The sequence below is a fragment of the Stegastes partitus genome, unplaced genomic scaffold (genome assembly GCF_000690725.1).
Source record: "Stegastes partitus isolate 25-593 unplaced genomic scaffold, Stegastes_partitus-1.0.2 Scaffold1416, whole genome shotgun sequence".
NCBI classification, from domain to species: domain Eukaryota; kingdom Metazoa; phylum Chordata; class Actinopteri; family Pomacentridae; genus Stegastes; species Stegastes partitus.
In genome coordinates this window covers 90,753-108,380 of record NW_007579147.1, presented here as the reverse complement: position 1 = coordinate 108,380, position 17,628 = coordinate 90,753, and the positions used below count along the sequence as shown (strand labels likewise).

Here is a 17,628-nt window from a genome sequence, read left to right as displayed (position 1 = left end):
TGAGCACTAAGCTCAGCCAAAGCCAAAGGTGATCAATATAGATTATGAAACTTTAAAAAGGATGTTTGCACGTGTGCACAATTCAGTGATCACAGCTTGAGCTATTTTTCTCTTGATAAATCAGAGGTATGGACATCAATCCGTGCATGTGTGGATGCCTATTTGTGATTTTTTTTTTTTTTAAATGCAAGCTGCAACCATTGGATTCCTTAGTTGGTAAAATGGGTTTGATTTACCAGCATTAGTACTTCTTCTGCTGAGGGATCTGTCACATTTAGAAACACCTATCTTTTGGTTTATGTCCATCATAATGTCATGAATATGGTGGAAAGTAAAGGTTTCTACTTACTTTTTCCATGACTGCATCACAAACGTGCGTGTCTTTCTGAGTTTGCTTTCCAAGCCGGTCCTTTGTTAGCTGTGATGATGCTTATTTGTAAGAAATTCACGGAGGCAGAGGAGAGGGAGAGGTGGTGGACACGTTGACGCTTCACTGGTTGATGTACAGTGACAGACTGTCTGCAGTAAGAGGGGAATGTTGCGTGTTAGGCAGGTCAGCAGATGCTGGGCTGACAGTCAATGAAATATTCAAGTCAAGACACTACTATCATGGATCTGATGTCTGTAATGTCTCAGAAACAGACTGTGGGTGAGGACAAGAAATGCAAAGTGCAGCACATGTCACGGGCACTTCACAAAAAAAATGTGAGTGACATTTGACGATGCCAATGTAATTAGCTATGGCCTACATGTAATTCCTTTTAGCAGTAATTATTTTACCTACACGAGTGACTACAGTCAGAATAGTCTAATGACCCACAAAGGGAGTGATTTGAACGTGCTGACTGTATTTAAAGTCTGCTTTATGCCTTCCTCTGAAATGGTGACTTGAATAGAGCACAACTCACTGTCCACTAATACACCTTGTCACATAATCCAGTAGAATTTGGTAATTCCTCATAGAACAGTAGATCTTGATGCTCCATTTCTCTGAGAAGCTTTCTGAACCTCACCTCTAAGGTGCGTTAAAAGACGACTATGACAAAGTTGACCTGTTTTGGTGTTAAAAACTGGCTTTGGACTAACTTAAACTTACTTAACGCAATATATCTCTCAACGAAAGAGTCTGTTTCTTTGTATGTTACTGGCTCAGACCTGTGGAATTCAAATAAAGATTTTCTGCTAACAAGGCCAGTTACTCTGTTTAAGCCCTTTACATTGCTGCCATCTACTGGGATACATCAAAACTGTCAGGGCACCTTACACAAAGTCCAGGGCCTGAAGGCAGCACACTGTAAACACTTCTATTAACAGTTGATCAGCAAAACGGAAACATGCTTAAGGCCACAGAGCTGTTCCACTTTTCTAGATGTTGTAACGACAGAGACACCACAACAGGCCGGATGACACCATTTGAAAAATGAGAACTTTATTACAACACACAGATATTGTATATCCAGTCACTTTTTAAAGTATGTAACGTCCACAGTCAGTCCTGCAAACTGACAGCATTGGATACAAAGTCAGATCAAAGTATTGTAATTGTCAAAACACCACATGCCCATTAACATCCATTACCTCTGGACACTTCACAACATACAGAGTAGATCTGAGCATGCCAGACTCCTGAAAAACCCAATTACTTTGCATAATAATGTACTGTACAAACTTCTATTGCATATTGACGTACTGTACAAAAAAAATGAACAAACTGCTCGAACTTATTGGGAAACATTAACCACACGGAGCAGGTTTTAGTGTGCTGCAGTGCAAAATGGTAAAAATGACACCAAAGTAGAACTGAAGGTGCATGATTAACAGTTGAGGCCGAGCGACAGGCGTACTTTCGCCGACACGTCCTGGAGATTCTCACCGGGTTTTTGGGTCCCAAATACGAAAACGCATGAAAAGCACCTGTGACTCAATTGTGCTAAGGCAACCATGACATTTTATGTAAAAAGAAGGCAAGAAATCAGCTAAAACGGTAACTGAGCTGCCATGTTAACACAAGTTAGAACTTGGATCACTTCACCATGAATCTGGCACTTGCTGTAGTCAACATACGTACCGTTAAAGTGTTGTCTGTGCGGATTAAAAACACAAGTTATGGATGCAAACCATACACAAAAGATAACAGTTTATAAGAAGAAAGAGGAAGACATGTTGACGTTTGTGCCTAGCAGACACCCAATAAAGCCGACGACCTCCATTCCTGCTCAAACAGTTTTAAAATACCATAAGGTTATCATTTAATTGGCCAGATGATGAGTAATAATTAAATGAAGGGGCTCAGAATGGAGCAGCTAAAATCAAATACCATTAAAGGGTCAGTTCACTCAAATCACACACACCTACGAGTCTTCCTGATGTGGGCGAAGTGACCCTGTAACACTTCCATACAAACCGTGCATAAGAATCAATTAGCTGAGGAACATTTGGGATCATGATACTCAATAAACCAAAGACATAAAACAAACAATACAGATTCAAAATCAATACCCGCATATTTACCTCAGACCATTGCTTGCCTCCTATAGTATTACCACCACTAGGGGCTTCTAGACAACTGAAGAGTACACCCTCAGAAGTTGATACTCCACCGCACGCACAGCAAAACAACCATCAACACATCCCAGACAACAGCCTCGTAAGCACATTTAATCTGAGATTTAATTCCAAACAATCCATTTGAGGTCAAGCAAAGGCCATCATGTCATACCATCGGTCAGGTAAAACAATCTGAAATAGTTAATTCATTTAATAAAAATCTAAAATGGAAGCTCTCATGGGTCACAATTGTGGTGAACTCCCGTTAGGTCAGATTGTGGTGATCTATCTTCTTCAAAATACATATTTTGGATATACTGTACATACTTAAAAAGTATGAAAATAGGGTACTTTGAACAATTCAAAAATTTCAGAATTGTGCGAACACTAAAATTTAAAGAGTGGGGTAGGAAGAGGAGCAAGAAGAAGAAGAAGAAGAACAAAAAGGCAGAACAGCAACACATTTAAAACCTCCACTTCTTACATATTTACAAAAACAAAGACTTTGTATAAAAAGTATACATCTAGGAACAGGCCGGCGGGACACCCCGTACTCGATCTAAGCTGACACGATGCTGATTATTATTTTAGTGTCAGGACAAAAAAACACACTTGACGAGCTTCAGCACACACACAAGGCAGCGTTGTGGTGCTGTGCTAGGATGCCGCGCTCCTCGGAGGAGCTCCTTTCTCTGTTTTGAGCACGAGTTTGCCGGGATTGTTCACTTGGTATTTTGCTGTGAGGTGTCTTCTGGGACAGACTTTTGTTTGGGGGCCGGCCGAGCCGACGAGCAGGACCTTTGAGTTCTGGGGAGGCGCTTGAACAACGGCGAGACCTTTTTAACGGAGGAGAAGTCGTACAGTCCATTTGGGTTGTTGGGTCTTGCGTTTCGAAAACATTCACTGAACCTTCTGCAGGGGGCAGTGTGGCCCTTACAGAGTCTACGTCAGGTAAGAGCTGCGTGGTGGCACAGAAAGCTGCTTCATACAGCCCAAATGCCTGCTCCAGAGCTGTGGGTCTTTCTTTGAACGGTGACGGAGCATTCTCTGCATCACTCTGCCCAAATGAAGCAAATCAAAAATAACATTTTATTAAAATGCAATTGACAGTGTTTTAGGTGCTGACCTGAGCTGCTAATAAAATACAAGAAGCTTTAACTTTCCGTTCATCAGCCTAACACTAAAAAATGAGACACACTGATGGAAGCTGTTACAAATGGACAAAGACTAAACTCATGGAGATGAACAGTTATTTCAAACAATACTGGGTTAAGATATGTTCAAATGGACCAACACTGAGTTTTGAGTGTACTGCATGCACAAGTGAATAATGTGGATTGTAGAGAATGTAGACAGTAACTATAGAAGAATGATCAAGTCAGTAGACGCGTATCAAAGCTCTCTGTTATAGCTGTTAGCTTAAAGCTGGGGTAAGCAGTGTTTTCTGGGGCCTCACTGAGTAAGAATTATATAATAACCTTTTAGCATTTTGTACTTTAAAGTGGTCTGGAGGGAAACTAGAGTTAAACAGACAGATGGCCAATCACAAGTCTGTGAGGAGAGAATGTGTTGTTCCCATTATTTGTTTTACAAATGTGCATCCCTTCAAATGGTAGAAGGCTTGATTCAATTGCAGAAAAAGCTGCAGGAAAAGTTTCCTTTCCATCATTAGCAACAACTGTCTACACTTCAACCTTAACAAGGAAGGAAGACATATAAAAAAAAAAGCCATTAATCAATAAATGCACATTAACAGTGCCAATATTGGAAATACGTACTTTTAGAACTGGAGTTATGTCCAGTAAGATCAACTCTTCTCCTGAACAGATGAGCAGCGAGCTTGATTTTACAGTAATATCTAAATGTGTTGTAGTGTTTGGTTAGGCTGTGGAGGTAGATTTACCATGACAGTTAGCAACGTTGCTGAATATTGCTAAAAACGTAGCCTCCCACTAATCATAGACTAAGGCTCCCACTTGCAGCTGTGGCTATTTATTTATTTATTTTTGTTACTTTAAGCATGTACTGCAGTTGCCTTTACAAAGTATGCACTGTGCGGTACTTTCATAATAATGCATCTTAAGCTTTGACCATCTCAGTCTGTAGCACTAAATGAACTGTCAACTGTGTGCTCTCGGCTGCTTAAGCTCGTTTCTACTCACATGAGACAATGCAACGTACGTGATGTAACTGTACAAAGAACTGTGGGTAACAATGGTCAGAAATGCACACTGGCAAGGAGTGCTGAATTATTAATCATTTATTTTTTTGTTTTGTATTTGTGCCTTTTCCAGATTCCTGCCTACCCAAGCTTTAAATAAGTCAAATGGTCTCTTCTAACAGTCATTCTCTCCTTGGAAAGTGTATGTTGTTTACCCAGTCTTCCAACGCTAGTCCTACAACGTTAGGTGAGCTGCTACAGATGGCATTCAGAGAACATTTCTAAATTAGGCAATTTTGTTTAACCAAAGCCAGTTGTTTTTATAAAGACCAATCATCCACAGCAGCGCTATCCTCTTACACAGACTGACAGATGCTTAAATTTGTGTGTTTTTTCACTGGCACTGAATTAACATAGCAAAAGTTAACATTATTTTATTAGATTTGAAATATGTTTTTGGCAAAATGAAAAGAGTGACAACAGACTGATCCTTCAAAACAGACTTTTACGTTAGTAAAGTGGCACAAACTTTGTGAACTTAATTATTTAGATTTAAATCAACTGTTAGCTCCTCTACTTGGGACTAATCTGTTGTGCCTTTTCACCGTCTCTCTTGGCTGCACCCATGATATTACCATAGCATTTAAAGTATAAAATGAAGACGATGTTTACGGGGGCACTAGTGATGACAACCATCTTTAACTAAGAGTGTTTTTGAGTACTTGAACTCACTTTCATGGATGACTTTGATAAATACAGAACGCTCTAGAGTCCTATTACAGAACTAAAACACTACTAGTACTGTAGCTAATGACACCATTGTTCTCAAGCTCTTTAGACTAAACATCTGTAAGAAAATTTTGCCACTCTTACATCCAAACAGCTGAATTTCGCCACAAGATTCAACAAGACCAGCCTGGATCTTGTGCTGTTAGACAAATCTGGTAATTTTTCTGACAATTCGACACATTTTTATTACTGAGCAGTCACCTCACTACCACTCCAGGCATGTCCATCCCTCATGTTCTTCTCCAAAAATCTCATCTTCTTCATAAAACATGCCATCCTCATGCTCCGCCTGTTGGCCCCGAAAACAAAGAATGATTTGGTGAACCAATGGTCCCCTGATGGAAGCTGCTGGTGTGACCTTAGGTCAACAGCTACTGGTGCCTAGGAACCATCATATTTTAACTGGTGAAAGTATTAAAATGACAATAAAAATGAATTGAAATATAGAAAAGACAGTACAGTGGATAGCAAACAACAAACAAACACACAGAAATATTCAGTATATTATTCCATTGTCAGAGTGAACCTGAGGGACTTTTCCCAGCAGCGACTCTGCGTTTGGAAAATATCTGTCATTTACATTCATGGTTTGTATGGTTTGTCCTAATAACACATTACAGAAGGAGAACGCGGAGAGGAATTTAGGGCACTGACCTTTGGGACCTCACACGTGTTATAAGTAGTTCCTGGGTATGGAACATGGTCAATTCCTGTCGCCATGTCAACAACTATCTCATCTCGATGCATAGGGATAGGCGGGCCCCCACGCTCCTGCAGGGCCAACACAATGACTGTTGTGTTGTCAGCACGTAGCATGCGTTCCTTCCAAAACAGTAAAGCTGTGCATCCCAGCCGGCGGGCGCAAGACATTCCTTTTGGTCCCTTAAGAAATCGATAGCAAAAGGAGAAAGAAAACACATTTTAACAGCGATTTTATGCTCCTAGACTCAAACAAGCATGAAGATCGAGGCAGAGCAATCCTGTTTGGACAAAAACACTCCACATACTTCATGCTCTGACAACTGTAACAATTTCAAACTTCGAACCGCATTCCAAACTGCGTGTGGATGTGTGTCATAGTTGAACCATTACATACCACCATTTTGTCATGGCTATAACACATATTAACAGCATTCTTGGGCGGCATCATGTTCCACAGTCCGTCGCTGCCGAGGATAATGTAGCGATGCCGTTTGGGATCGAGGGTCATCACGGTGGTGTCGGGCTCTGGAGAAACCACAAACTCCCCGCTGTAGAAGTCATAGCTCCAGAGGTCACCTGTCGACAGATAAGAAATCATGATTAATTTGGTGGAATAATTCAATAAAAAGAAATCCATTGCGAATATTTAGTATAGTTTGATGGATAGTAATCTTGACGAAAAGAAACAGTTATGTTGCTTACCGAGGGATCGGGCGACAGCCAGGAACGGGATCTGGTCGATGACTGTACTCCTCCTCACAGGACCGTTATGGGTCAGCCTGGGCCTCTTCCACACGACACGGTTCACCCCAGATTTCTTCATTACACTACAGTTACAAGACAAACACAGTAATTAACTTCACAACTCAGCCTTACAGAGGACACAGCTGTTCTGGAACTAACAGATGTCACCACCTCTGCCCTCCATCTGATACTATTTGGCTTTTTGACAAAGCACTTGACCTTCTTGACAAACGCTTCCACAGAAGACGTTTTGTTCTCAACTCACCTGCCACCCAGTCGTTCAATCCTTTCTTTTTCTTTAGGAAGTTCTGGTTTATGGTCCTGTGTTACTTCAAGCGCCTGGAGCATGATATCAGAGTCATTTTCTTTCACTCCCACCACTACTGCCGAATCCCCTACATGGGCAACGTACATGTGGACTCCGCGGATCACGATAACGCTGGCTGTGGTGCCCGATGTACTCGGCAGGCCCGTGATGGTCTTTGGCCACTCCGCTGTGAGGGGGAAAAGGTAAATAGAAAGATGAAAATAGGATTTAATATTGTTACTTATAGATCAAATATAGTCACAGTTTTTCAGTAGGTAGTTTTAGATTTGATGACAAGTGAAACGAGGGCTGCACAACATTAGAAAAAATGACATAAAAAATATAAAAACAGTCATTTGAAACGTTCTCGTATGCTGTAGCACTGGCCACAGGCATCCACATAGTTTGTTTTTGCTTTGGATGGCATTTGCTCTCATCATACAGAGCTTTGTTGTGCCTTGTTAAAATATTTTTAAAAATTAAAAATTAAATTGTCGTATTTAGGGATGCACGATATATCAGCGACCACAGCGGTATCGGCCGACGTTAGTGTTTTTTCCGATATATCGGTATCGGTCCGATGAACAAATTTAGCTGATGTGAAAAACTGACGATTGTTGAACATCAGTGCCTTCGTCTCTACGTTTGATATTGCTGCTATTTCACAGATGTTTTTACTTAAATGCTCCTGGACTTGAACGTTAAATATGTTAAAATATGTTTTACTTTTGTTACGTAACAAAGAAGACTATGTGGTCTAATCTGGTATGGGCTTCTTTTGAATAGTTTTCCCATTCTCACAGTGATTAATTACACACATTTTTTGGTGCGAACAAAAATTGAATATCGACATTGGTAATAATGGTTATCAGCGATATCAGAAATCTCGATGTCGGTACCGGCCAGAAATTTTAATATTGTGCATCACTAGTTGTATTGGTTTACGAAGTGGTAGCAATTTCAACTCTCTGTCCACGGAGGACGTGTTTTCAGTTGGCAGCATCTGCTCTGTAGCTGATATGTTTCCATACAACTGATGTTACATTTTATTTTTGATGCGGCTGTGGCTCAGGTGGTAGAGCGGGTTGTCCACTGATGGCAAGGTTGGCGTTTCAATCCCCGGTTCCCCCCACATGCCGAAGTGTCCTTGGGCAAGACACTGAACCCCAAATGGCTCCCAATGGCAGATTAGTGCCTTGCATGGCAGCTCTGTCGCCATTGGTGTATGAATGTGTGTGTGAATGGGTGAATGAGAAACACTGTAAAGGTAGAAAAGCGCTATATAAGTGCAGACCATTTACCATTAACCATTTTTTGCAATCAAATTTCTATTTTCAGTGTTTCACTCCTGTTCCTGTTCTCATTTTGTTGCACACAGGTGAGACCTGCATGTGAACAAACTCTCTTAGCTCTTTGTAAATAACCCTTAAATCAGAGTAAATGATGTGCTATCAGACAGACTTTCTCTGTGTGTTTTCTTTTTGTATCAAGCAGTAAAAAATATTGTAGCATGATGTGTTTGTGCTAATTTGCCTTACTTCTGCAGTGAGACTATGGCACATGTGCACATTGTGATGTCGATGCTGAAACAACACATTGTGCAGGTTTAAGTGATGTGTTTTCTTACGGTTAAGACAAATGTATATGTCACAGTCCAAATTAAAGTCAAGGCTGATTTTAAATCTGCCTCGGAAGAAAAAAAATTTTGATTTCACTAACACCAAATTAAAATCATTCTTATATCATTATGAGATTGTAATCCTGCCGGGGTAGATTTTAATTTGAACTGTGACAAACATATAGTGAGCTGTGACACACTGCAAGGTGTTAATCTGATGTAACCTCGACACGTCACCATGGTGTGAAGCTCACATTCTTTAACGCCGTAACCATCAAAGGGTCACACAAACATTTGCATTCAAATACATATGAAGAGGTGTGAGACGTCTTTTGTCATGTTTAACAGTCACACAGCACTGGTACAAGCACTACATATGAATAAATGGTTTTACTTTGGTCTAGGTGAAATCAAGCTTATATTTCTGATTTTATTTAGATTTTTAATTTGGTGTGGTCAGATTTTAAACCTGCCAAGACAGGATTACAATCTTAGTTTGTTACAAGGATGATTTCAATTTGGTCTAGATGAAATCAAAATTTTTATTCTGCCTTGGCATATGTAAAATTTGCCCAGGCAGGACTACAATCTCAATATGATATTAGAAGGATTTTAATTTGGTCTAGGTGGAATCAAAATTTTAGTTCTGCCCATGCAGATTTGCAAACTGTGACATATACATGGCATTTTCTCCAGATTCCACCCGATCAGTGCCTTATTGCTGCACAGTTCTTTAAACACTGATCTACAGCACTGTGGCTTTTATAATACACAGACCCAGATTGCAAATGCTCAGTCATTTATGTTCTATAAACCGGGATTACAGAATGTTTTCCTACGTTTAACCCTAGCTCCACTCGTATTCACTGCCATGCTGAGACATCAGGGGTTATCAGTGAGTCGCGGTCAGATGACAGCTCCCTGCTCATTTGTACAGGGATTGGCCAGTCAGCAGAGGACCGGGCATCATCACACCAGCTGAGCAGGATGCTGCTGCCTCATGTGACAGTTTGCTATCTAGCAATGCTCCTCCTAATGTCAAGCATCTCGAGCAATACGCGTTAATACGCGAGAGGGGGAGAGCACAAGCAAAGCTGACTTGAATGACTTACGCAGCTCTTTCCACATTGCGTGATGACAGGCGATGAATCCCTTCCGAAGAGCAGCGCACACTTCACTGTGATCCTTCGACCAAAAGCCCCGCTGCCTTTTCAACAAACCCCACAGGTTCTCTCTCGCGAAATGCGCCGCTTCTCGACCCCCGTGGCCGTCGAACACGGCGAAAAACGCCACGGACCGCCGGGTGTCGACAACACGCTCTGCGTCTTTTCCGTCGGGTCCCGGTGCGCTGATGTTGCCGCCGTTGTCCTCCTCTGATAAACTCTCTACCCACACGGCAGAGGCTGGACCCGACTCGGCAGCTACCTTGTGGCCGTGCGTCTCGTTTTCAGTCTGTTCGGTGGGCTCGCTCTCCTCCTTTCCCTGCCCTCCATGTCTCTGCGACTTTGGATAATCTTCGACTGGCGACGGCGTCGGCTCGTACTCGATTCTTATCTCGACAACATCCTCCATGTATTTTCTGCCTCCTTGCTCGGAAAACGCGCTCATACGGAATATTATTGCGTCGTCCATGGCCGCGAACGCGTAATAGCAACTACCTAAGCAATAAAAGAGTGCATGTAGTTGCTAACTATAGCTCGCAAGCTAAAATTTTGAACCGATTTTGCCGCGATTGTGTCGCCGAAGGCTTCCTTCCTTTTTGTTTATCTTCTCCGAGACGTCCCGCTGTACGTGATGACGTCACGCTGCTCTGCCTATCAGCTGGGCACGCGGGGCTGCGGTGCTGCCTTCACTGCAGCTCGAAAACATTGACATTACATGAAACCATCGCATTGCAGGCCTCCAAAAAACTGCCCATAATCTTGAAATGTGAGCCCAGATAAATCACAGCTGTTCCCTTGTGCATTGCTACACTCACTCGTCAATTTTTTAAACTCAGTTTTCAAGAGATGAGAACACTTCACTTCTGTATCGCTGAAGCAGAATACAACATGTTTTCCTGTTGGGACAATAACAGGCAAGTACGTAAATGTGCTTGTACAGCACCTCATCATACACAGAAGCTATTTAACATGTTTTACAGGTGAAGATAAAATAGAAAATACAGCACAATAAAGCAGCAACATAAAATTATGCAAAAAAAAATACACACAGTTAAGAGAAGTCGAATAAAGTGCGCATTTATTTTAGATTAGACTAGACAGAACTTTATTGATCCCTTTGGTAGGGTACCTCAGGGAAATTGTTATAGAATAACCTCAAGCAAACTGTACCGTCGTCCTCATATTTATTCATATCCTTCCATTAAAGAAAAGGTAAAATTCACAATTGTCACTCAAATATCTACAAACTGAAAAAAAAGTTATAATAAATAAATAAAAAAAATGTTAAATTGTGATTTAGGGAAATGAGACATTGCTTTTGAATTGTGGTTGAAAAGAATAATTTAAAAAAACAAACAAAACTGTCCCGGACAAATTAGAGCACTTTGCTGATGAGCAGTGAGCCAAAATACCTGTGGACAGGTGCAGACGTCTGACTGAGAGTTACAGAAAACACTTGATTGCAGTGATTGCTTCACATTGTACATTAGTTTTATAGATTAAAAACTGTATATAAACTGTGGCCTCAATTTATTTTGATGTTAATGTTGAATAACTCTACTGTAAGTCAAGTCTGAGTGCTAATTACAATTAATTAGCAATCAATTGTTATTGTTACTATTGTTGTTACTATTGTTGCTGATGTTGTGTGGTTGTTGTGTTGTTGTTTTCTAGTACAACAATTTCCCTGAGGTTTGCACCAAAGGGATCAGTAAAGTTCTATTCTATTCTATTCTATTCTATTCTAATTGGATTTTATGTTGTCATTTTTCATTCATGATGATGGTAAATGTCATGAATTTTGAATCAAGCTCAGAGTTGTCAGTCATAGTGCCGCACTTTGTTTTTGCCCAGACTTACTTAAGTATTAATTTATAGCTCATCTTAACTTTTGCGTTGATGTTTGCTGTAAGAGTGCAATCATAACAGTTAGACTTGAGCTGTTAGGTTTTAATGACATTCGTGAGATTGTAAAAGGATTAATATATTATTATCGACAATAGTATAAACACTGTAAAGATAAAATATATAATGATTAGATTAAGTGAAAAAAGTGCAGAATAAAAGTACTGCCAGTTTAGACCAAACATGATCAAATAAAGCTGGTTAATTAGTCTGTATTAGGTTGTAACTGGCAGCTATGTCACTCACTAATCTATTCATATATTCAGAAGCAATGCTACAGCTTTCATGAGGTGTTTACATATTAGGAAATTTCCACTAATAATACTTGTAGACTAAGTTAACTTAAAACTAAGCCAGGCCTATATACTGTTACCTACTTTAATAGTAAACTAATGCCTTAAAAATTTGTCATAACCGTTTTGTTGTTTTGTTTTATTAGTTGCCAGTTATTATAATAACCGATAACCAGTTTGATAGCTTATTAAAACTGAAGTAAACTGAAAACATTGCATAAAAACATTTCAGCATGTTTCACTTCAAGTGGTTTGAGAAGAGACTAAACTCCTGCACCTCCTCCTTACTCTGTTCAGGCATTAAAGAATCCAACCCTTGATGGGAGACTTAAGCTAATCGTTGGTCTTTTTATCCAGAGCAGGTGAAATAGTGTAAAAAGCAGCTCCACAGTGAGAGCAGGACGTAGCGGTGCAATGGGTTAAATAGAGGATTTCCACATTGAAGATTAGAGTTTAAATCCCATCTGAAGCCCTGTGAAAATGTTTAGTTTAACTGTTTGTGCATTTGAAGCGCATGCATACGCTCATGCTCATCTGTTGTGAGAGGTATAGAACAGAGAGTAGAGTAGGAAGGATGCATTTTCAGATTCTTTTTTTTTCTTTCTTTTCCTTTTCCAGATTTCTGCATGTCCCCTTTTCATTTGAGTAATTTTTCTTTTCAATTAAAAAAGTAGGCTGCAAGGTGGTGCAGTGGTTTGCACCGTTGCCTCGCAGCTAGAAGATCCCTGGTTCGCATCCTGATTAGGACGTGGTTTCTGCGTGGAGTTTGCATGTTCTCTCCGTGCAGCGTGGGTTCTCTCCGGGTTCTCCGGCTTCCTCCCACAAGGTCCAAAAACATGTTGAGGTTAATTGGTGATTCTAAATTGTCCATAAGTGTGAATGTGAGTGTGCTTGGTTGTCTTTCTCTAAGTGTGGCCCTGTGATAGACTGGTGACCTGGCCTAAGTCAGTTGGGATAGCTTCCAGCCCCCTGTGACCCTAGTGAGGATGTAGCGGTGTATAGATAATGGATGGATGGATGGAACTAAAAAAGTAAAAATTTGATGGATTCATACCTCAATATTTTATAGTTTCTTTACTTCTCAATAACAGTGAACTGAATATGTTTTTTTTTTTTAAAAAACAACAACAAAAAAACATTAAATACACCAAATAACTAGCTGATTAATTAAGACTGTAACAGATTATTCAACAATGAGAATAATGATTATTTGCAGCCCTATGCTAGGCAGCAACCTCCAACACACTCTAGCAGCAGTGGAGGTGTCCTGGCTGGCCTTGCTATAACTATATATTATTTATTGAATGGTGCTCACGAACATATTTTTTAATATTCACTTGTATCATGAAGTGTAGTGCACAACCCACTGCTGCTCTGGGGCAGCTCCACAAGCTCTTCATCAAGTAGTGCTCCAGTAGTGCCAGGTGGAGGCAGTGTTAATCCAGTCAAATAAACTTCATTCTTCGACTTCGCTTGCTCGTTTTTTTCCTCTTAAATTTAGCACATATATCTTTAAACAGGAATTTTACAAACGGCATGATGTCAGCACGCATATATTTATTTAGTCTTATCAAAAGAATAACATTTGCTAGTGATCTAGTGTGACACCTTGCTGCAGTTTTTATGATTGTGATGCATGGTTTTCATATGGAAACAATTTTTACGTTTATTATCGCACCCACACTGATTCATGACTTGACAAGATGATCCCATCTGTGACGTGTACGGTGTTTGTTTGTGGATTGCATCTGTGAGTGCGTTCATGTGTGGGGGTCACAAGTGAATATGCATGTGCAGAGTTTTTCAGCATATATTTTTTTCTGGATCTTGAGAGATATTAGTTTATGTGATTGCGTCGAAAAATGCTGTTTTTATTCCGATGACCGCCACAAAACAAAGAGCTGTTCAAACTACTTCTCATTTAACAGAATCCAGAATCCTACTGTATATGTATTCCTCTCTACACCTACTCAGGTGTGAGCTCTCCGAGTGGATTTCTCTTTATCTTTCAGGAAAAAAAATCTTTACATCTCTTGCTCTTGTGTGTGTGTGTTTGTGTGTGCATGTATATGTGTGTGTGTGGAAGAAAGCATTAGATAGTGAGTGAGGAAGGGAGGGAGGGGGAAGAGGGATACATGTTTAAGTGGAGAAAAAGGAATTTCCCACATTATGCTTTCCCTCAGTGTCTCCATTGCTGCTTTATCCCTTAATACCTAAAGCTCTGACCTTGGCTTTAACCCTGAAAAATGCATGTTTTAGCATCTCCCCACTTCTCATTTCTTTCTTTCTTTCTTTCTTTCTTTCTTTCTTTCTTTCTTTCTTTCTTTCTTTCTTTCTTTCTGCTCTCTGTTTATAGTCAGATAATAGTGCAGCCCTCAGAGAGGTCCTGTCTGCACACAGGCCACTATTACAGATGAAGAGGCAAAATGATTTCCATGTAAATGGTGTCAGAATGTCATTTTGAAGTGAAGCAGCTGAGAAAATGAATTCCTGAAGACGAGACAGATTACCAAGGGGCAATGACACCTGGATTGCATTCTCACAGATTCCCCATGCAGCTCTTGTATAATGATCCATCCATAAAAATAGCTTTGTTTGGCTTCTGGACTGTGTAGATGCTAAAGTGTCAGTCAGCCCGACCAAAGAGGGGAAAGGAAAAAAGGATCCAAATATTACCATATAAATGTATGCTAATATAACCACTGGTCTTTTTTTTTTTTTCTTGATCTGAGCAAATCACAGCTAAACTTTATGTGAAAGTGTTTGTGAGAGCAATGCTACCGAGTAGAGGAGTTTGTTTTCTCATCAGTGTGTCGTATAATCGAGGTGTAATGATAAATTGATGAGGGTGCAAGGTGTCCAGGGTAAATAAATTACATTTAGACATCATTAAACCTCAGGGCTGCCCATTAGTCTATGTGACAGAAACTTATATCAAGACTAAGGCCAATAATGGAACAGCGCAAAGCTACAAGGACCAAGGGTCAACAGGTTGGGGCAATCCTAATCCATCGCTCTTAAATTCTTTTTCTAGTGGAGGACACAACACTTCAGGAAAATGTCCCTTAGCACACGTTCACAAAGGCTAGTACCACGCTTATCTCACTGTTTCTGTGTGAGTGTTAGCAGTGGGACTCACAGCGCAATATGATAGTATCATGATACGTTGCCCGCGGTGACGATGGTATCGCGATACAGCGGTTTTGCAATACTCAGTAATTTGCAAGACATTGTCCAAATGAAATACGGGTACTGAACGCACATTAGTCTACAGTCTGTATTATTTATCATCTGTTATTTATGTTATACTATGCTATATATGTTATATCATAATTATGTTTTAATTATTATATATTATACTATACTATATTGTATTCTATATTCTATATATTGTATATATTTTATTATATATTATATTATTTATAAGAATTATTTATTGATATGATTTATATTTCTCATATATCCACAGTGTTCTCACCTCAACAGTGCAATATATTTATTGTACCATTTGGCTAACTGTATGTACTTGCTACTGGCTCCTTTTGTAAATATATGTATGTATTCTTATTTGTCTTTTTATACTTTTACTATTATACTTTTGCACCACTGGAGTTGTCTTTTAATTTCGTTGTAGTTTGTGTATGATGACAATATAAACCATTGTATTGTATTGTATTGTATTGTATTGTATTGTATTGTATTCTATGATACGATACACAATGATCTCTAACTGGAGAGGAAAAAATACGCCAAAAGAGTAAAAAGCAGGAATTGTGAATTTATTATTCATATTGTGGTGCCAGTACGTGTGTGTATTATCGTTATTGTTCAATTTTAATAATGTGTCAATTCAGTTATTTGCTGTTTCATTTGCTTGCTACACAGTCTGCCCTGTCTGCCCATTTCCTTCTTCTTCATCACAAGTTAGTTGCTAACTTTCATTCACTTTACCCTCATTCATTTGATTACTGCCACCGTGAGGAATCATTAAGTAGTGACTCTGGTCAGTCGAATATTGGCGCAGAAATCCATTCAGAGTGCCTGCAAAAGATGTCGATTTTGGACAGCAGTGTACCGATAATGTATCGCAAGAGGAAGTGATACGATATATTACCATTTGTCCTGCCTCTAGTGGCTATACTGGAGAAACTTCATGTTGAGAATTTAAAATAAAAAAGAAGAAAAAAAGACTGAGATTTCAGCAAACTAGTGAACAAAGACTTCTCATCTTATATTGTTGTTGCCCTTTGTTTCCTGTGAAAACTCACACATCTGCAGTTATTATTTTCTTTATTTTAATAGCATTAAATAAACAAAACACTGCTCCTACCAGTCATTAAATATCACGAATAGCACATTGTTTGTCCTCATCTAGAGGCTGATGTAAATATACAGTTATTATTCTTGGAAATTTGTCTCGTATTCTGTCGGATGTTATGCAGTAACCATGACAATCGGTTAAATCAAATAAAGATGATAAGGATGATAAATACACGATGCAGGTATCAAAGAGCGAAATGTTATCAGCCTGATGTATAAAGTTTTTTGGAAAATGTTTTCAGTTGTCATTTGTTTAATAAAAAAAAAGGAGCATTTTAAAATTCATCCCACATTCTTTTTAAATATAATTGGCTGTCCCATATGCCTGTCTTTTGTCTCGCTCACCCCAGGTTCAAAACATAAGTGCCTTGGTCATTCTAATCAGTGGAGCAACATTCCTGCCAGAGAAGACCACGTGTCCTCTTGAGATGATTATCTTTCCAATGTCACACTCACAAGTCTGCTCCTGTCAGCATGATCGATGACCATGATATTGACTTGAGGTTAATTCAAAACCGCGCTGCCGAGTTAGATGAAGGATCTCGATAAGAGCTCCGATGATAAGAGCGCGGCTGAAAAGAAAATTGTTTCGGGTCACACGCTGCGATGCCCCTCTATTGCAGCAGCATCAGACTCTATACAGTTCCCCATCATTGTTTTTTTTAAGTAAGACTACCCAAAAGCCAAACTGTTCATCATTAAGGAGTTAAAAACGCTGTTAACCTCTGTGAAGTGTGCTTGAATCTACAGTGTAGTACAGAGGTGTTGGGTTTGCTTTAAATCCTCCAATCTGCTGTAAGTTAGGAAGAAATATGTAAGAGTGGTCGTGAATGTGCCTGAACATAAAGCACATGAGTAGACACTAGGCTTTTGTCTGCCTTTTGTGACTGCAAAAACATAAACCAAACTTGCGCCGTTTGGCCGAACTGAACGCAACACAGCATCATGCACAGACAAAGTGACTGCATTTGCCTGATTTGTGCAATCTTCTGATCCCATCACGCTGCTGTATGGTTGACTGAATTGAATAAATAGCTTCTGAGCAACGTTGCGGATCAATTCTCTGTTTGTTACACACA

At 39.7% G+C, this 17,628-nt stretch overlaps 1 protein-coding gene across 2 annotated transcripts; it reads right to left on the bottom strand.

The window, feature by feature from the left end:
• Window positions 1–1,404: 1,404 nt before the first annotated feature.
• On the bottom strand, window positions 1,405–10,573 carry LOC103370384 (protein phosphatase 1D-like). Of its 2 annotated transcripts, XM_008299414.1 has the most exons (7): window positions 9,981–10,573; window positions 7,209–7,437; window positions 6,902–7,026; window positions 6,594–6,775; window positions 6,152–6,379; window positions 5,699–5,786; window positions 3,518–3,604 (listed from the first exon to the last, which is right to left on the bottom strand). In XM_008299414.1, the coding sequence occupies exons 1-6, from the start codon at window positions 10,498–10,500 to the stop codon at window positions 5,703–5,705; spliced, it is 1,368 nt and encodes a 455-aa protein (XP_008297636.1). In that variant the 5' UTR covers window positions 10,501–10,573; the 3' UTR covers window positions 3,518–3,604; window positions 5,699–5,702. The 2 variants fall into 2 exon arrangements, with proteins under 2 accessions (XP_008297638.1, XP_008297636.1); XM_008299416.1 differs by lacking the exon at window positions 5,699–5,786 and having other exon boundaries at window positions 1,405–3,604; window positions 6,146–6,379.
• Window positions 10,574–17,628: the final 7,055 nt, after the last annotated feature.

Bases quoted from the DNA above. Each gene is read 5' to 3' on its own strand.
- LOC103370384 (XM_008299416.1), bottom strand. From the start codon at position 10,500: ATGGACGACGCAATAATATTCCGTATGAGCGCGTTTTCCGAGCAAGGA. The intron at 7,027-7,208 runs GTGAGTTGAGAA...TTGTAACTGTAG, and splicing joins ATTGAACGACTGGGTGGCAG to TGTAATGAAGAAATCTGGGG. The intron at 6,380-6,593 runs GTATGTAATGGT...CGATTTCTTAAG, and splicing joins ATAGCCATGACAAAATGGTG to GGACCAAAAGGAATGTCTTG.